At 36.2% G+C, this 22,016-nt stretch overlaps 1 protein-coding gene across 1 annotated transcript; it reads left to right on the top strand.

Moving 5' to 3' along the window:
* Window positions 1-179: 179 nt before the first annotated feature.
* On the top strand, window positions 180-1,728 carry LOC118489686 (protein FAR1-RELATED SEQUENCE 5-like). Its single transcript, XM_035987215.1, has 4 exons — window positions 180-263; window positions 357-923; window positions 1,049-1,452; window positions 1,545-1,728. Exons 1-4 carry the CDS (start codon window positions 180-182, stop codon window positions 1,726-1,728), a joined length of 1,239 nt encoding a protein of 412 aa, XP_035843108.1.
* Window positions 1,729-22,016: the final 20,288 nt, after the last annotated feature.

The raw sequence follows: 22,016 nt of genomic DNA, 5'->3' as shown, positions 1-22,016 counted from the left end.
TTAGGTACAACATGATGTTTGTTCCATTTACCGGCATCGACAATCACAATCGCAATGTTACTCTTGGTGCCGCTATAATAGGAAACGAAACTGCTAAAACTTACAGTTGGTTGCTAAATGTGTTTCGTCAAGCATTTGGCCATGCCCCTCCGGTGATTGTCACCGACCAAGACCCAGCCATGAAGAAGGCTATCGAAGATACATGGCCCGAGAGTAGACATAGGCTATGCATGTGGCACATCATGGACAAGCTTTCTGCTAAGGTGTTTAGTTGTTCGTCCTTTTAACCTTTCTTACTACTTTTTAAATACTTTTTGGTGATTATGGTGTTATATGTTTATTCAATGGTGTTTTAGGTTGGTGCTTCAATCTGCAATAATACAGATTTCAAAAAGAGCCTGTGTGCCATTGTGTGGACCGATTCAATTATACCAGTTAAGTTTGAAAGTGAGTGGGCTACCATAATGAACGATTTTAACTTGGTTGATCATGAGTGGCTACAGTCACTTTACCAAATCAGGGATACTTGGATACCAGCTTATTATCGTGAGGAGGTCATGTCCGGGCTTATGCGTACCTCTTCTCGTTCCGAGAGCGAGAACCATTTCTTTGGACAGTTCTGTAACCCGGGTTGCACACTTGTCGAATTTCTCGGGCATTTTGATTCTGCTATTGAAGCTCAGAGACATGAGCACAGGAAGAATGACCATGACACCAGAAATACAAACGCTGAAATATGGGCTGAAGACTTTGTTTTGGAGGATCAAGCGTCCAGGATATACACACGCACTATATTTTTTGACCAGCAGTTGGAGATACAAAACAGTATACACAGATGTGCTATCGGAAAGTGGGAAGACATTGGTGACTTCGTTAACTTTTTTGTGAAGGACTGGGAACAACCATGCACTACTTTCTTCGAGGTATACACATGATGTTTTGTAGTGTTATTATTGAAAATTGTATAGATCTTGGTGATTTCCAGTTGCATATGGTGTTTTATAGTGTTATTTAAGACAACTTTATAATTTCGAATGGTGTTTTATAGGTTATGATGCGGGAGGCCGACATGACTATATATTGTACATGCAAAAGATTTGAACAGTTTGGGTTGTTGTGCTCACACATCTTTTGTGTGCTAAGGATGCTTGACATTAGGGAGTTTCCACAACGCTATATATTACGACGTTGGACTCGGGAGGCTGTTCCAAATAGTGCCCCTGGTGCTATTCTAGGTATCAATGAGACTGAGAATCGTTATAATGAAGTTAACCGTGTTGTACGTGAGATCACATATTCTACAGAGTCGGTTATTAATCAGCTTGTCACCAACTTTGATGCGCTATGCTCGTTCAGGGATCATGTTGTTAATTATTTCAAAACTGCTGATGAGTCTGTCGTCAATGCTCCACCTAAGAGCCGTTCGTGTTCCCATTGGAACAAGATTCAAAGGTATGGGTAAGCCTAAACGGATGAAGTCCAAACGTGAAATTTGCAGTAAGTCAGTTGGGTAAAAAGAGCCGTCAACGTCAAAACTGTTTTAGATACGGTCATAACAGACGTTCTTGCAAAAACCCTACCCGGACTAAAGAACAAGCTATGGCCGAGGATGACGGTGAAGAAGCTGATGAAGTCGACGAGGAGGAAGATGAATGGGAGGAAGTTGAAGAAGATATGGATGAACAAGATGAGGATGCATTAGACGAGGAGGATGGGGAAGAGGAGTAGTAAGTTATTTAGAAATGTCAAAAAATTTCGTTATTTTTAACGTACTTCCTTATTGTTTCGTACATTGATAGGTTTTTTATCGTTTTCCGGATTCGCATACACTCATGGATTTATTTTGTTTGCTTATGTTCGAATTTTAATATTACCAGTGACAATGGTTTATATATTGTTTCTGTTAAATACGTTTGTTTATTGTTAACCAGTTCTGTTATTTTTTGTTCAGTGTGTTTTATTATGTATGTTGCAATTTTGAATAGTGTTATTTGTCCTCACTCGGATATTTATTCTAAACTGGTGGTTTATGTGTTTTTTATGGAGTTATTTTGTTGTTAATGGTGTTATTTGTTAATTCAAGTTGAGTAGTGTTATTTGTCTGTATAGAAATTATTTTTTTTAATTTGTAGAACTGTGGTGTTTTTAGTTGTTCAGGGTGTTATTATTGTGCAGGTTGGTTATTTATGTATGTGTAGCGTTATTGTGTTATTTACTTGACTATAGTGTCTTAATTGTGCAGGTTGCAAAAGAGTTGGTATATTTTCTTACATATTTTGCATGATCATCATTTACTTTGTAAAAAAACTATCTGGCCAATACGCGTTCTATGTGTTATTTGTCCTCACCCAGATATTTATTCTAAACCGGTGGTTTTATGTGTTTTTCATGGAGTTATTTTGTTGTTAATGGTGTTATTTGTTAATTCAAGTTGAGTAGTGTTATTTGTCTGTATAGAAATTATTTTTTTTTTAATTTTGTAGAACTATGGTGTTTTTAGTTGTTCAGGGTGTTATTATTGGTGTTCATATGTTCAGGTTGCTTACTTATGTATGTGTAGCGTTATTGTGTTATTTACTTGACTATAGTGTCTTAATTGTGCAGGTTGCAAAGGAGTTGGTATATTTTTTTTACATATTTAGCATGATCATCATTTACTTTGTAAAAAACTAACTGGCCAATACGCATTCTTTTTTGTGCCTGAAATCGCAATATTAATTCATTAAAACACCAGAATAAAAAGGTGTGTAACACACAAACAGCTAACGATTGTAATCATACTTATCATAGTAAAACTACACCATAATCACAACTTTGTCAAAACGCTAACACATCATATAATCTATATTTCCCAAAATGTTTGTCTTTCAACAAAAAGATTAACTTGTTCTGCTGTCCACTTACACTTCAGCTCCCAACCTTTCAGCAATCCGATCAAACGCATTCTCTTCCATTCTCAACCTATCATCCTCGTCCAAAAGTGCATATTCTTGTACTTCTTGTTCCACAACTCCCCGTTCCGTGTTCACGTCGCTTAGGAGCATTTTTGAGAGGTACTTCTTACGCAGATCCTCGATTTCGCGTGCTTGATCAGGCAAAACCAAGTTCGTAACGTCCCTCTCATTCGATAAACCACACATCCAATGTCCAACGTGTGTTCCTATTCAATACCAAACCATCAGAATTGTTCATATTTCGTGTACATTTATTTTAATTATTTTTTTAATAAACAGAAATATAAACGCGATTACCATTGTAAGTTTCCATATGCCGCATAAGGAAAATACCACAGTCGATGCCATTGTAAAGTGTTTGCCATGGCAACTCTAGTCGAACTGGTTGTGTATTCCTTAGCTGTGCAGCGATTTTTGGATGCATCGATCTTAGATACCGACAAAATGTACTTATCTGCAGTTACAAATTATCGATGTTAACAAATTATTTTTTTTGTTACGGTAGCTGTATAAGAATAAACATTCACAAACATACCATCTTCTCCACATTTCCTTGGTATCTCTCTAAGCCTGCAGCACCTTCTATGTTGTCAATAATAAAGACATCTCTTGTTCTCAAGTTGAAAAACAGCAGATAGTAATGCTGCCCGGTCAACATGGGTATAAACACCATCTCAAAGTTGCCTTTAACTACTTTTGGCCCTGTTGAATCAAGCACTACATTCATGTTGTTTGTAAATTCTGCTAATCGTCCATCTTCAGATAACGCGAAATCTTTTTCCAGCTGTGGTGTTTTTCAGGTAAACAAAAAATGAAATTATGGTGTTAAGTTAAGAATTCACAATCACATAATTCTGTTATTTAAATCCTTTTCCAGCTGTGGTGTTTTTCAGGTAAACAAACAAACAATCTGTGTTATTTACATAAACATGGTGTTAAGTTAATACATGGTGCTATTTAACTATGATCACATGATGCAGTCTGTGTTCACTTAATAATCTGCAGAAATTAAACTTACCAGCATTCCTGCGTTGCAGAATAACCTTGGGGCTGTCCCCATCCTCCTCTTTTTTTCTTCATGGTTCAACAACGCGGCCCAGGCACTGATGACATTCACGTGCACAGTTACACCAGGCATCATCGATTCAAAAGGCCCCCTCATAACCGACACGTTACCGTTGTCGCTGAACAAAATATCCCTACAAACCGAAACACCGTCGACACGAATGTATAATTCAATATATGTTCAAAACTTATAACGTATAATACACCACATAAATACGTTTTTTAAAGTCCAATTTGGATACTTACCATACGTTTCCTACTGCAGAAAATATACATCGAGCAAGTGTTTCTTCAGCATTCTCACGAACGGTTCTCAACATAACAGGTCGATGCACGTACGGTGACCGCAGTGCCGCCGGAAGCTTGATTGTTCGTTTCAGCCTCGGCGATCTTTGACGCTGAACAGGCTCCGTTACTTCTTTACGTTTTTCATCCGTTGCTGCATCGGCCAGTCTTGTTGAAAAGTTCACCATTTCAATTCCTGAAACGTTGAACTTTGTCTCTGGTGTTATTTCACTTTGAACCCTTTCAACAACTTTGTCCAGTTCTGCGACAAACGAAGCCGTCATTGGTGAAAAGGGAGAAGTGTGTGGTGTTATATGATCTTTTTTTTTCTCGTTCATAGGAGTGTTATATCCGTCTAATGATACACTACCTTTTTGCGGATCAACTGGTTCAACTGGTTCAACTACCTCAGCCACGTCATCCTTTTCTGCCTCAACGTTTTGATCTCCCTTTTCCACTTCATCTCCATCCTTTTTTTCCTCATCGTCAACGACAAGCAGCAATTTCATTAACTCCTTCCACACCAATCCTTTCTGTTTCAGCAGATCACTATCCGGGAACATCAGACACGATTCTGTTATGGTGTTATTGATCTTGTGAACGCATATCTCAAATTCTCTAAACAAGTTATCCAACAAATTGGCTCGAACCTGTACAAAACCCCGGTTTAAAGTGTTATCATTAGAAATAACATATACTTTCAAGTCTAGTACAAATTTTAAGATGTTTACCAGCTCAAAATCGTCATGAACTGATGTTCCTGATGCTGATGGAGTGTCACCATATTGAGAGACCATCGGAGTGCGGACTTCGCCATCCGGACCTACAAATAATGCACATGTTTGGGTGTCAGTTTGTGACAGTAGGTAATCAGCATAGTGTCTGTATATACCCAAGTGCGCATCATCATCTTCGATCAGCACATTGTCCATTCCCTTTTTATGGCCTTGTTTTTGCTTCTTGACTTTTTTTCTATCACCCTCAACCCCTTCTGCTCGTTTGTGTTTTTTATCTTCCCTTTTCTTTGTCTTCTTATTTTGTTCAGTATGCATCCTTTCCATATCACATTCGAGATTGTCCAGAAGATCATCATCTACAAGTTCAATTATATTTGAACTGTGTGATGAAGGTATCTTCTTTAACACAATTCCATAAGCAATCTGCGACAATATTTTGCAATAAGTTTTATTCCCAGACTAAGTTTCAAAATAATTGTGAACCAGATAACAATATTGATGTTATTCAGTTATATAGTGTTATTAAGTAAAATAGGGTGTTATGCAGGTATATAGTGTTATAAAGTTTCATGGTGTTATTTAACCATATGTGGTGTTATTTAGAAATATAAAGTGTTATTAAGTAAACTGTGGTGTTTTTTATACATATAAAGTGTTATTAAGTAAAATGTGGTATTATTTAGAAATATAAAGTGTTATTAACTAACGATGTTTCACAATAATTTTTTAATACTAAAAGTTAATTACTTACCGCAAGTAATAACATAGGCCCTCTAAAAGCATCATCGCCACCATGCCACGCTGTTTTCGTTCTTTTGAGACATGAGATCATGTACGCACACCAATTGAAGCTTTTTATATCCACATCCGACTGAATATTTGAAATGAATCGCACATTGACGGAGTTGTTCGTCGTGGTTTCTCCTAGGAGTGAGAAGTAAAGAACCAAGAAGTTCAGTACAAACAGTCTTCCGTTATCAGATTGCCAATCCAATATGTAATTCATCAGCTGAACCGGTGACAAGCGGGTGATATCCATATGCTTAAACTGATCTCTGAACGCTTGGACAACAACATCCTTCCTTTTGCTCGCTTTCTTTTTTTCAGCAAGATCCGTTGGACCCATAGGCAGTCCGGAAACACTCCTAACAAGCTCCGACGATATGTTTACAGTGCGCCCGCCGTCCACGTTTAAAATACCATTGTCTGGGTCGTAATTTGTAACCAACCAGTTTGCCAAAGTAGTAGGCACACCTGTCACCTTATAATGAAAAATCGAACCAAACCCAATTTCGCCCACTTTCTGACGTTGTTCCTCATTTAGGCCGGATGCTAGTGTTATCAGATTGTCGATACCTACTTTTGGCCTGATCCGTGCACCCGTGAATGGCTTATATGGCTGTATCACTTGTTGATGCATTCCACGAGACGTTCCTCTTTTGGCAGCCGATTTCCGTCGTTTACCCGGTGGTGGGGTGTCGACAAATCGTCATCCGGGTCTCGCAGCAGATCTACAACAATTTTTAATATTTGTTTTAGTAAACAACTACTTCAAAATATTAACACTTCAACATAATACCTTTTTCAGATGTTATATTGATGGATGGGTGTACGACAAGTTGACTATCATTAACATCCTGGGCTGCAAACAAAAAATCAACTTTTTAATCCTTTATTATAAGCAAACAACTTACAATTAAAACATCATTTTTTTCAAAACGTACATTGTGTGTTTTTTTATCGACGGCGGAACCTCTTCTCTTGTTTTCGCATTACCCACATCATTCGTCCCATCACCAACATCTGTTTTATTCAAAGCGAACATTGACAAAAACATCACTCAACAACTAACATAAACACATATGGATACTGGGTAATCATACTTTATTGTTTTTGATTTCTCTATAATTTAAACTACATTTCGATTACCTTTGTCGTCCTTATTTGACGTTTCTGAGTCACTACATACCAATGGTCTGTCAATTGTGTTTTTGAAACGTGATTTGTACATTTTGCCCCTAAGCTGATGGCTTGACCTGACTGTAGAAATAATTAAAAAACAATATTTAAAATATTGCATCACCAATGGCTTGACCTGACCATAATAACACTCTTCTTATAGATCAGCATGATAAATAACACCCTTCATATCTAATCGTAGAGAAATAATACTCTAAAGCTAAATCAACATGTAAAATAACACATACTAGATTCATAGCACCCTACATAACACCATAGTTGCAATGACGCTTTATTAAATAACACCCTTCATATAATTCTAACAGATAAATAACACCCCATTTGAAGTTGCAGTATAAATAACACCATACCTATTTATAACACCATTCAAAACAATGACACTCTATAAAATAACACCCTTCATAAAAATCTACAAGATAAATAACACACCATATGAAGTTGCAGTATAAATAACAACATACCTATTTATAACACCATTCAAAAACACCTGATAAAAACTCCATACAGCACGAAATATAACTACACAACAGGTTTATAACACCATTTAAGATTTATAACACCATTTAAGACAAACACCCTTACCAAATACCAAAAACTAAGCAACCTAAACACCCTAAACCTATATAACACCAAATAAAAAAACACCCTTTGAAAAAAAACACCCAACTTAGTGTTATAACACTATTATTGTGTTATAACACCATTATTAAAATGAACACTAGGTTTAACACCATGATAAAAAACACCATTAACGAATTCCAAAACAAACCCAAACTAAAAACCTTAACTGATGAACTACATAACACCATGGAAATACACCCTTATTCAATGAAACCCTAGTTTCAACACCATTCGACAATGTCTCAGTATATATTTTGGTCTTGTTTAACATAAACTACCTTACATTATAAAAAACACCATTAATCTTCAAAAGTATTAAACAATACAGTCGAACCTTTTTTAAAATTAGAGGTTGATTTCTTAATTTTTGGTTTTATAAGCCCCCGATTTGTAGTGTCTTCTACCGTTGAATGATCCATCTTCTTCTTCGTCCTTCGTTCCATAGTATCAGACGACGGCCTTCGCTTCTTTCGATTGTATACGATTTCGATTTTAGGGCTCATTGAATCTGCTTAATCTTATAATCTTTGGTGGGAAGAATCGCCCTGTTTCTTCGAGCGTAAAAAACGTAAATGAGAGAGAAATCAGGTATAATAGATACGGTTATTGATTTGAAAGTATATGAAAGCCCTATTATACCCCTATCAAATCAAATCAGTATTTAAAAAACACTATTTTAATTACAATATTGCCACTCTAATCTTAACCATTAGATCAATGATCTAATGGTTTCTATTCTTTCCTATCTTTCTCACAAAAACTATATTTTTTACAATAACCTTACCCTATATATATATATATATATATATATATATATATAGGGGAAGGTTTAAATGAGAACGCTAAATATTGTGAGAACCGTGAGAACAAATGAAAAAACCGCAAGAACTTGGTCAAAAACAATTCAAATTCAAAATTTTTTTCTACACTTATCATTATTACTCGAATACAATGTTAAAAATTTAATTTACACGTTTAAATTTACGTGAATTCGTAAATAAAGAAAATTTACACATGTGTAAGTTTGCCATTTACACATGTGTAAATCTTTTATATTTACACATGTGTAAAAAATCTAAAAAGAGTGATTTTGAAAGGAGAAATGAATTATTTGATGTTGTAAATTCTTTTTTTGATGTTGTATCTTAATTACAATGAGTTTTGTATTAAAAAATTGGTTTTGATTGGTTTTTTCATTCGTTCTCACGGTTCTCGCAATATTTAGCGTTCTCAAGATAACCCTCCCCTATATATATATATATATATATATATATATAGTGGGGATCCTACGGAAAGTGTGTTTTTCCTAAAAAGTGTAAAAAGTCATAAAACACAATAATTTCAGGCATAAAACTCACAAATAATAGAATGAATATTACTAAAACACCATATTCAAACTCTAATAGTCCATAAAAACTTCAAACACACCATCGTAGAACTATGAATATAAAACGCACAATGCTAAACAACATAAAACACAATAATATTTGTCATTCCACAATCAGAGCCTTAACATCTAAAACACAACACAAAACCCACATACATGATGTTTTATTAATCTTCATCATATTATTTGTGGGTTTTTGGTGTGTTTTACGGTTGATATTATGGTGTTTTATGACTTTTTACACTTTTTAGGAAATTTGAACTTTCTGGCCAACTCCTATCCTCTATATATATATATATATATATCTATATATATGTATGTATGTATGTATGTATGTATGTATATATATGTATATATATGTATGTATGAGCGTGTAGTAGGTTGAAATAAATAAACAGATTTTTATGAATATCCCGAAAATTAATAACATAGTGATTGTGTTTATTTTTCTGTTGCGACAAGAAAGGATAATGTCAAGAACAGAGAATCTAGGCTTTTATTAATCACAAACCAGATGTACGTACAAACCAAGAATCAATCAAACAATAATATGAGTAACCCAGACAAGAACAATACGAACTAATTCTAGACTTAGATGATGGATGTGATGGACGACAAATACATAATATCAACAGAAGGTTTCAACAAGTGAAACAAAGATGAAACTCAACAGATAAAAAACGACGATTCTTAGTCCAATAATCTCAAAAGGTATTATCTTTGTAGCAAGTTAAAGGGCATACATGTTTAGTGGTAACAATAGCGGACAAATCATCATTCTTATGAAACCACATACGTGCCACAAAGTTACCAATATAGACTTCATTAGGAGTTCAGGACACAAAATCAAAGACTAGCTAACAGTGTACTTGATAACAAAAGATTCACTAAAAGTTAATATGATAACAGGCTATGAAACCTGTTTGAGTTTTTAAAGTCCAACAACCTACTTCTAAACTTAGAATTGACTTAAGTCCATCCAATAAAAAAATAAAAAAAAAACAAAAATTAAAGAGCTATATACAGTAAATCCAAATGGGCATTTCATTAAATAGGTGGTGTGCATGATTATAGTCATAAAATAATTAGATATAAAAAATTACACATGAGCTTTGCAGTGGTGCATTACATTTTATTAGTTAGATTCCAGACGATCACACTTTTTTTGGGCTGCCCATAGACTCTTTTAGAAACCATGCAAAGGTGTACTAGTATCAAAAGTGAGTAGACAAGAAAGTTGTCATTGGGGGACCCAGCTTTGAGACTCTATTACCTATAGTCTTTACCCACAAAAGGAAATTGGACTTGGTTTTATTTTGAGCCCAAGCCACATTTATAGTAGAGTAAACTGCATTTAACATGGAGACGATTGGTACACACAATTGGAAACCGAATCTTTAAGAATCAGGTAATAATCTACATACAATCAAGTTTGTTTTTTTGAATGGCAAAGTTGGATCACTAACATCGTGCCGCCAGCGGAACCACCCGAGCATATCCATCTCCACTAGGAAATAATGTGGGAAAAACCACCTTGTGGGCTCCGTACAATCAAGTTACACATGCGTTGGAGTAACAAAAGATGCATTTTATGATGCTATGCAAATGAAAAGGTAATTAAAGTATCCCATGTATTTAGTTATGCATTAATGAGGTCACGATTTTTTTTTCCTACGGGTTTGGAAATTTTAAAGGGGCGAACAATCGATTATCTATCAATAAATTTCGGCTTTTTTTACGGGTTTGATGTCGATATTTCTACGGGTGCAATGTCAAAATACAAATATATATAACACTAAATCTATTTTTGATACGGCTTCAACCAAACCCGTACGTCTCTATGTACCTACTCCCCTGACTTCAGCATAAATGGATACACGATAGCATTTAACATTCTAGAGGCTATAACATTTTTAGAGTTTGTGTTTTCTTTTAACTTACACCCTGAAGAAACAAAGTGCACAAATCAAGGCTAAAATGTCGGATCCGGGATTGATGCACGTTACGAACATGGATGAACAATTGTGAATTTGAGTATGCACATGAGTATGTGTAGGGACTCTTCGAAGAACAGGGGTGGGAGAAAAACAAATACACATACGGAATATTATATTCCCACACATATTAATGATGACATTAGTGGATACTTACCTTTGCTAACCGACACAACCTTAGGGTGTCCGGAGTGGGGGCGGCAAACCCACACGGCACCGATCTTTGATCAATCGACAACCAATGCCAAGCCTTTTGCCGCATGAGTGTTTGACGAAATGGGGTTTGATTCGGTGAAGCATAACCGATTCGGCGAAGGGAGTGAAGGGGAGAGAGAGGGGGGTGTGTGGTGGGGTCCATGTCATCTCAACCAAACACACATTTTTCCTTTTTTTTATTTAAAAAGTTTACCACTTTACCAAATGTCTAAACCATTGCCAACACTTTTCAGCAAAGTTTAAACACTTTTCACTGATTGACGTGACGCACTCTGATTGGTTGATTTTTTAGTTTGTCACTCTCAAGTGTTTAACCACTCCTAACACTCTTAAACAAACTGACACACCATTTGACTTTATTATCTACAGTTTGACTTTTCTATTCTAATATTGACTTTTACATTTTACTTCTAAAATTTCTGAATTTCTTGATTAGAATTCTTCTTCCAACATAAAATGATGACTTTGTGAACACTTCAAATGTGCAGTTGCTTTTGTTTTCACCAACGTACTTGTGGTAAGGCTGGACGGTATGGTGACCGTCCAGCTCCGGCGCCGTTCCACCATCCTGCTCGCCCTCCTCCGTCGCGTCGTGAACGTCTTCTTCTTGCCGATGGGGGCGGTCCATATGAGGACAAAACTACCTCAAAAACATATATATACATACAATATATAATATATATTTAGGATCATCCCCATTTCCATACCTCCATCCTCTTTGCCTCATCCTCATGTCCATCCTACGTGGCGCTTACGTGGCGGACCATCCTCCAAGGGAGGACGATCACCATACCTTTTGTTGGATTTATGACTGTCCCGCTCATTGGAACTCCAAAATGGTCTTCGAACATTGGTGCAATCACCGCTACCTGCCAGTTTGAAAACCAACTGTAACTTTGACTTTTAAGTCATGAATTTCCACTATAATTCAACATTTGATATCTATTTTGCACCAATGTTACACCAAATAATGCAGTTGTAAACTATCCTTAAGTATTGAAGAAAGCACGCATCCTCCTGAACCAGTTGACCTTAAATGTCAAATAATTTCATTACCAATCAAAACACGATATTGGTCATGACATTGACTTAGCTTCAAGTTTTCATAGTAATAGTATTATTAAGGTGTATTTTACGTATTTCATCACTAGTCAACAACTTATAGCAAGCAATGTGCCAAGTCAAACGTTGCATTTTAGAACAGATAAAGCATTCAAAGTGTTGGGGTTAAATTTGTGCAACATCGTGTCCCAACTTAACCCTTGATTTGATAAGAGCAATCAAGAAATTCATAATATGGCCAATATTATTAACTCGTTTGCAGTCAATAGCTTGGTTTAGCTTCGACATCTTAGACACCTGTTCAATTACGAGGTATGGTGACTAAAGTAAAGAGTTGACTGGAAAGTGGATTGGGATACTAGAGTTGAACACTCTCTGGAGTAACACTCGGCCGTTTAGGATAGAGGATAGAACCTGACACCTCTGCAAGGAGACTAGACTCTATCTATCATTGCCTAATCCACCAAAATGACACAAGTAGGAATTGAACTTGGGTCTCCAATGGAGAACCCAATCCTCGCTACCATTAGGCCACAAGTGGTGGATTCTTTACAAATACCTTTAATCTCCTTCTTGATCTTTTTTTTTTTTTTAACATGGACATATATTTAGGGTCTACGCATTCACCCTCATGCCTATCTAGACATCCTTTTATACCACACATACAAACATTTACATGTCGTGTAGATTTATATTGGACCCACATGAGAAAACATGGTACAACTTTCAAATCAGTCATATATACGCCACATATAGTTCTATACATGACGTATACACTAACACGTATAACACATATAAACCTATACATGTCAATGTATACGCCATGTATAGGCCTATACATGACGTATAAGAGACTGATTTGACTGCGACGTGAATCAAAAGTAAAAGCTATACCAAGCGTACAGGTCTATACGCACGTATAGCTTTCAAATTGTAAATTACAAATAGAGGCCTGCAAAAGATTCATCTTCAACCATTTGTCGATTTCAATCTCCTACATTCTCAAACCGTTCATCATTAGTGATGTCGTACTAGGACCTCAACTATTTCTTTGAGCAATCTCCCAAGGAGTCATGGGTGCATGAGACCGATCTAGTATAACATCTAATAACTTATTTGTTGTTTTGATTATCAAATACTTATCATAACATTGTTTCAGGAGGATTTTGGTGTTCAATATTCTGACGATGATGAGAAGGTTGTGTCTGACGTTCATTCTCAGCAAAACATATTATTGCTAGATTTGAATGAGCCTCCACTTTTGATGAACCATGCATCTTATCCGGCACAACAAGAATATATATCCCAATTACAAATACGGGTGTCAATCTTTTTACATGCAACAAGGCTATTTAGATGGTAGGGGATACGTGGTGAACCCAGTGGCGGACCCATGAATTTTTTCATAAGGGTGCGGAATATTTTTTAAAGATTTTAGGCCCTTAGGTATATATATAAAAAATTGGTTCATATCGAGTCGGGTCATGTAAAACAAAAGAACATCAAGCTAATATTTATATAATCATCAAAACACGTTAAACGTCGTTACAAACATATTTAAAATATCGCCCTACGGGTTTTTATAAGTTCATCGCACCGAAATTTTCAATTTTACTAACATATAAATCGCTCCATAAGTTCATAATGGGTATTTCGATGTATTTTAACGAATACTATTTTTTTTCAAAATGTCTTTGGTGACACACACACATATTTATGAAAATGCCAGGATTTATTCACCCGGTTCACAAATACACTAGTGTGAGGTTCATTGGGGAACACTAAAAAAGTGGGAAACAGTGGGGAACTAACTCAAACGAACTCCGATTGGACTCATTCCAGCGGCGTTGGAACCGTCTCGTCGAACCCTAACTAGGGTCTCTTAACCCTAAACCCTAAATCATAACCCCTAAACCCTAAATATATTAGGGTTTGGCTTTTAGGGTTTAACTTTAGGGTTTAGCCTTAGGATTTAGCTTTAGGGTTTAGAGTTTAGCTTTAGGGTTTAGGTTTAGGGTTTAGCTTTAGGATTAGCCTTGAGGGTTTAGCTTTTAGGGTTCATAGTTTAGATTTTACGGTTTAGCTTAGGTTTTAGCCTTATTTTTTAGCTTTAGGGTTTAGAGTTTAAGAGTTAGGATTTAGGGTTTAGGGATAAGAGATCTTAGTTAGGGTTCGACGAGCCAGTTCCAACGCCGCTGGAATGAGTCCAATCGGAGTTCGTTTGAGCCGGTTCCCCGTTGTTCCCCACTTTTTTAGTGTTCCCCAATGAACCTTCCCCTATATATATTGAAAAAGTTATTAAAAAATAAACATTAATTAAGTATATAAAGAGAAACAAGAAATAAAAAAATATAACACAAAAATGTAAAGTATTTTATAATAGTTTAAATAAATAGACGATTTTTGAGATTTGAAAGATTGTTTCTTTTTTCTTTTATTAATTTTATTACTCAGTCTTCTTTTTTATTTTTTGAGATTTTGACCAATCTTTCAAATTAACAATTGCATGATAATGGGCTCAAGTATACAGGCCCAAGAAATCATTTAAATTAGGTTTTATTTCTCTTATCTGAACTTTTTAACTTTCTCTAAACTGCATAATACAGTGCCGCTTCCCTCACTCAAGCCAAAGCCAGTCTCCTCATAACATATTCATCCATTCTAGCTTTACTCTCTTCTTCTTAACAACTCATTCTTTCGATCTCTACCTTCTAGAATGGTTAAGGGGTGCGTGATTACAAGATTTTATGGGGTGCGCTCGGGATTTTCACACACGATTAACACTAATTTTTTTTTCAAGGGGTGCGCCCGCCCCCTTAGGTTGACTATAGGTCCGCCCCTGCGTGAACCTCCGTACATACCATTAAACCATGATTAGCAAACCCCTAAACTGAGCGTATGAAACTAACGAGGTATGGCATTATTTTAGTTCCATCATTGCACCAAGCTTCAAATGATGCATATCGGAGGGCACGATGCGGTTGACCGGTTACAGGTCGATGATCATTCATGGACTCGTCAGATCGAGCGGCTTGAAAACCTTCTGGGATTGTTGGTTGAGAAGTCGCATGATTGCCGTGTGCGTGAGGGTCTCAATCCCCCTCCGCTCCCACCAGCTCAACGGTATCCATAGCCGGCAGATCAAGATCTAAAGGGAGACCAAGATCTGCCGGCATAGACGGGGTGCTTATTATTATTTTTGTACTTGATATTCAGTTTTATCTTATCTTATCTTTTGTTATGTAATACATCGTATCTTTTGTTAAGTATGCACCGATAGATGTTATATATGTAAAGTTTTGGTTGTTATATGTATGTGATGGTTGTTTACAATGTTTAACATTTTAACTGTTATGTTATGTTTATTTGTAGTTGTAATATGTAACATTGTAATTATTAAGATTTTATAAACTTAAAACATAATAATGTTGTTACAACAGTAAATCTTGAAACATGTTTCTAAATGATAAAATATTAATCAATGTTGTTAAAACGTTATATATGTGACGAATAAGCTAGAATAGTTAAAACAACAAATATTGAAAGGTTCAGTTTTTATAAATAAAATTTTAATAAATGTTGTTTTTGGCGTTATAAGTGTGACAAGTAAGTTTGAATAGTTAAAACGGTAAATATTAAAAGATTATGTTTTTATAAGATAGAATTTTAATAAACGTTGATAAAATACTTTGGAATGAAATTTTGGTTGTTTGATGAACATCTGATCGTCGGAAGCAATGGCTCCCAAACTCAACTTAAAAAAGCCCCTATACTATATGCGGTGAATATAACAAAAACTTAAACACAACACAAACTATCCCCAAAAACTATACTTACTGCATATAGGCCTATACGCGGCGACGATGTATAAATAAATTTTTTTTTTGGAGGAAGGAGGAGGGTTGTGGTAAATCTACCCTATATTTAATTCCCTTTTAGTCAATATCAAATTCATATATTAAACTAGTAGAGTAGATGTAAAAACTGTGGTGGGTTTGTAAAAGAAATAAACATGTTATTTTGACAAATGTGCATATTTATTACTTTTAACATGCACCTATTGACAAACCGAACCGATAACAATCGAATCCCTCTCACAATCCCGCGGCATTGCCCGGGTTGAATCATCTAGTTATTTTTAATAAAAAGTGAATCACCCTCCTACAAATTATGCATAGAAGCATTCTTCCACGTTTAAATGGAATGGTATGCTATTTGTTTACATCCGTCCATCTAAGCTCGACCTGATGTGATAATTTTAATGAACTTAACTTGATTAGTTTAAGTTACACCCCCAGTTACATGCACTCACCTTGTTTTAAGTGAATGAATGTGGATCGTTTTTGGTTTATATGAACAAGTATATAATAATAGCGTCTTCAAAGATGAAAGTTATAATTGATTGTATTTTTCAATTAATTTTAGTTGTTAATTTCAAGGGGGCTTACATTCAAACATAATATAAGTAGTTTTCTTTTCACACCTTGGTTAAACAGTATTAGTATTCTGAAATAAAACTGCTTTTTATGTAATTTTGTATTTATATTCCAAGGGGACCCGGGGTGGGCATTTTTTTGTGCGTGATGGCCAACTTCAACGCGTGGAAGATTGCAAGAAACCACTGCCACCCCAATATTTTAACGTGTGAACATTGATTGGCGTTAATATTTTGACGCGTGATAATTTAAGGGTTGTGAGGAAAATTGTTGGTTGAGGGGAAATTATTGGGTGTGGTGGTGACTGATGGACATTTCCACTAAAAAAGGTTGTGAGTGATGGAATAATAGTTGATAACATGACGAAACTTGACTGGATGTTATAAGTGATAAATGGGTGGTGAGTGATAACCACCCCTACCCCTAATTGTTATTCTCCATTTCCCAACTTACTTACACATCAAACCCACTTTCTGACGTTTGTCATTTTGATTTGCATCAATAAACTCTTAAACTAAATCACGCATCCATTAAAAATCAAACCAAACCGGATGTTAAATTGATATAAATCAAACACATTGTAAAAATCTTAGGGTGCACGGGGCGGTTCCGTGATATTATCACGGACAAATGTATAACTCGTTAATTCCCACCGCCGGTCCAAACTATAACGCGTTATAGCATCACGCATTCCATTTTCGTTATTTTTATCACGCGGTTATTTTTTTTTTTTTTGTGAGTGTATTGTTAGTTGGGGGGAAATTGTTGGGTGTGGTGGTGAGTGATGACCACCCCACTAAAAAGGTTGTGAGTGATGAAAAAATAGTTGATGACATGACGAAACTTGATTGTTGCTTGTGAGTGATTTTATCACTAGTAACCACCCTCCATCCCTGAGATAGAAGAAAAACAAAATTAAGGGGTCTCATTGGGAGAATGAAGAAAATATTAATTAATTATGGTATGTATCCATCATGTACCAAGTCAAATATTCATGCACATTAACGTGTTTCTCTTATAGTCTTATTATTTAAATCATAAACCAATTATATAAACATGTAGGAAGTTTCTTGTAATGAATACTTGAAGTCTTCAAATATAAAAAAAAAAAAAAAAAAAAAAAAAAAAGACTACGCGTTACACTACACTATATAGGAAGTTTCTTGTAACAAGTACTTCAATTTTTCAAATTACACGTTAAGTTGACCTTCACCTCTTATAGCTTACTCACATTATATACACACATCATCCAAACAAAAACCCCATCCTACCGGAAAACCTTCTTCTCCGGCTAAATATGAATTACAGCGGCTACTCCCCAGCTCCCTCGGCTACATTCGAACGTTCCGCCAGTATCGATCCCACGAAGCACGTAAGCTATGCTCCCGAGCCAACAGCTCCAACCATCTCATCTGTTCTTAACGGACACTCCGAACCTCAGTTGACCGCAACTAGTCAGCACTGGGTGCCTCCGGTACAGTCAGATGTACGTCCAATAATGAACTCAACTAATCAAATTAGCTATCGCGGGTTGAGTTCAACCAGTGTCGGTGGTCAAGCACCAGGGCTTTCAGGTGCTGGGCACAATATCATGTCTGCGAATGAAGTCACCAGCAAGGTTTCTAGTGAAGCAAAAGCGCCCACAATCACCGGTGTTGCAGAACGAGAACGGAGTAACAAGGGAGAATCCGATGAAGCTGAGGGGGATAATGATAATCAACAACAGGAGCATGTCGGAGTGAGTATGGTTGGAAAGAAGTTCAAGCCGGTTAACCCGGAGGCATACGATGTGGAGGATGATGATGAATATTAGATGATCCATCTTCCTGATTTTAATTTGTGTTATTTGTTTGCTTTAAATGTGAGATCAAAAGAATATTCATATTTGTATTTCCGTTAATGAATATCTTCCCTGAATGGGTTTTAAGTTTAAAATATGTTTAATTGTTTGACACAGAAATGTTGTTTTTATAAACGTTTGAAAAATAATTTTTATGGGAACGATTCTGACATTTTATACGGGTCGTATGATATGTAAGTAGTGTCAACGTAGAATGCTGTATCTGATATTAACACATGAGGGGATGCACGAATAATCGAGATAAGGTTTCGGGGCTATATATAACGCGGGTGGTGATGGCTGGTGGTTTTTTTGTTACTGTAATCGAAGCTCATTTCTTATGCATTACAATGACATTGAAGCTCAAACCTTACTCTGTAGGGGCGTGTACTATTATCCGTAATAAAAAAACACCTAAATCCGAAACCGTGTCGAAAAATAAACATAAATCATTTTGGATTTTTCTGTTCAGTTCCTAACCTTAGACGAATTGCTTATTCGGTTTTCGGTTTGCTTATCAGCTCCACAAATCTTGCTTATCCAATCAAGTAAAACAAATAATAACCGGTTCAATCATTTATGGTTTAATCGGTTGAAGTTGAATTCGGTTACACATTTCTATCATTTATTGGTTTAATCCGTTGAAATTGAATTTGGTACGGTTAGACACATTTCTAGTTCTGATTGGTTCCGTTATCGGTTAGACCCGAAAAAAGTTTCTAAACCCAATAAACGGATATCCGAACCAGTGAACATCCCTAGATATAGTGGGAGAGTGAAATAAGGCCCTTGGCATGTATATACGCAGTTCTTTACTTCAAATTGGTTATCTATTGGACGATGTCCGTCTAAGGACCACAGTCTGAAGTTTGATTCTGTAATGTACTTTTAGACTTCTTAGTTGTTTGTTTTCCCACTCATAAGGGCTTTAACCCAGCTTCTAAAAGAGATCCAATAGATCTTATAATAAAAATAAATTAAATTCCCTATTTCTATTACAAATTGATCTTGTGGTAACTTTTGTCAGATCGGATCAAAATGAGACACAAACATGCAAAGGAAAGAGATGAAGAAGTTTGAAGCTTGCCAAAGATTTGGAAAGAATTCTTGGCCATGTTCCCACGAGACCGTTACATCGACTACATGCGGATGGACGGATGGTTAGATCTGGACCTCGCACATTTGTTCTATTAACAATAACGGTTGAATTCTGTTTTTAGGTGTACATTCATCATGACATGTATAATTCTGTTTTCTAAAGTTCTAATACTGTTTTTTTCTTGTTACTGAAAAATGGAATACTATTTTTTTTTTTTTTTGGGGGGGGGGGGGGGGCAGCCACTCATTTGTCTTGAAATGAACTGAATCACTCAGTTTTGGGCTAGTTAGTTGGTCACTTCGGTTCACTATTTTCAACAAAATTTGCATTTTATTTTTTCAGATTAGGACCGCCAATTTGTTGACACAACACAATACGAATCCATTACAAAATATGCGGGTTAGTGATTAGTCTAAAGCCTAAACGGGTTCGCGTAAGTCTTGTGTCAACTATGTGAATACTACGTTTAGCTAAACGGGTCAACACCAGGTTGTGTTGACCTAGTCGTCTGCAACAAACACCTTGCTGCGTGGTTGATACAATTTATAAGGCCTCCTAATCCAAGATCTCACTCAGCTAAAGCTATCAAAAGGTGTGCGGAATCCACCTGATGATCAACCACTGTAGATGAACACAAGAAAGCAAGGATTTGTGAGAGAAATCAAGAATACACTGAGTATTCTTGATGAAGATGAATGACGTCACTCACACAAAGCGCCGCCAGACAAAGAGCACAATGATTAGGGCACAGAAATTCACACAGAAATCGTTACCTTGTCTATTCCATATTAAAGTATATATACAAGGTGAAACCCGGACTTTCCACACTAAATAAAAAGCTCGGACAAAACATAGAGCACAAAGCAAACACAGAGTTTTTGCCACAAAAATCAGACAAAGTCTAACCTATACAAAACTCAGACAAAGCAAAAACTCTGACTAACAAAACTCTTACTAAAGTTGTCCCTAGGAACTTCTTGGGACAAATTGTCCCTAGGAACTTCTTGGGACAAATTGTCCCTAGGAACTTCTTGGGACTAAGTTTGGCACTTGTACAATAAAGACCCTAAATATTGGAAGACTTGCACTTATCACCAAAAGTGCATTAACAAACTCCCCCTTGATCAGTGCATGGTCTTCATTGGTCTTTAGATCTTCATCCTTTCATTGGTAACATGGGAGTCATGCACTTATCACCTAGGTGCAATAACAAACTCCCCCTTGATCAGTGCATGGTCTTCATTGGACACGAGATCTTCATCCTTTCTTCGAGAACTGCTTCCTGCCCAGACCTTGTTCTTCACACAGAAACTGAACCAGCTTGATGAACTGGTCAGCTAGAGCACGATCTTCTTCATTGTATTTTAGAGGCAGGCGCCGAAGCTTCTTCAGATGATCTCCCCTTATGTTTGCAAGCCAAATCAGATCCAGCACCTTAGCAATCTCCTCCGTCACTTTCGTTTTAGAAATCACTGCTTCCCCAGTCTTAAGATGCATGATCCAAACGCACACAGCTTCTCCAAATCTTCCATCTTGAGATGAACGATCCAAACCTGAAACACTTAACCCAGAATTAAGAAACTTGACCCTGGAGACATCGGCCCAAACCTGGATCCCAAAAATAAATTCCAATACCCCAGAATAAACAATTTAAATATTAAACAACTGACATTTAATAACTTATTTAAAGTATTTTCACAACCCTAGAGTATACTTAATATGATAACTCGCACATAGAAACAAGAAAGCAAAATCTTTTTGTGGTTTTTCAATTTTTTTTTTGACTGAAATGGAAATTAAACCTACGAACGTATTTACACTAAATATCTTTTTGCGAAATCGGAGCAAAGGAATCATATCGGTTTTACTGTCGGTATCAACACAAAAACCATGGCATTTAGCTTTAATCTTTTAGAATGATGTTGACAATTCAAGACGTTCAACGGTATTGTGGTCCACTTAAGTTTTAGCACTCTTTCAAACACTGTTTTCGAGATATGGAGTTAAGTGTATTAAGCTGACAGTAACTATGTTTACCCACCTCAGAATATACTCCCGTATCAAGGTATGCGCGAGAGATCATCTTACTGGTGAGTATACCATTTATCATCTGTTTTTGACGTATAAGCTAATGTGAGATACTCACTTATTTGGAATTGAAAACAAGTCCTTTGTGATAGAATCACTTATTGAGGAGGAACTTGAATTTCAGATGCAAAGGGCACAAGAGCAAGTCATTTGTGATAGAATCACTTATTGAGGATAGACTTGACCCCCGCAAGATTTTGAGGGACATGTGATTGTTTATCACTTATTTGGGTCAGATGCATCATGTTTTGA

Source organism: Helianthus annuus, unplaced genomic scaffold (assembly GCF_002127325.2).
Source record: "Helianthus annuus cultivar XRQ/B unplaced genomic scaffold, HanXRQr2.0-SUNRISE HanXRQChr00c001, whole genome shotgun sequence".
NCBI classification, from domain to species: Eukaryota; Viridiplantae; Streptophyta; class Magnoliopsida; order Asterales; family Asteraceae; genus Helianthus; species Helianthus annuus.
The sequence above is the reverse complement of the archived record's forward strand: the minus strand, read 5'-3'. Positions and strand labels throughout refer to the sequence as shown.

Bases quoted from the DNA above. Each gene is read 5' to 3' on its own strand.
- LOC118489686 (XM_035987215.1), top strand. From the start codon at position 180: ATGAAGAAGGCTATCGAAGATACATGGCCCGAGAGTAGACATAGGCTA. The intron at 264-356 runs GTGTTTAGTTGT...ATGGTGTTTTAG, and splicing joins TGGACAAGCTTTCTGCTAAG to GTTGGTGCTTCAATCTGCAA. The intron at 924-1,048 runs GTATACACATGA...GGTGTTTTATAG, and splicing joins CATGCACTACTTTCTTCGAG to GTTATGATGCGGGAGGCCGA.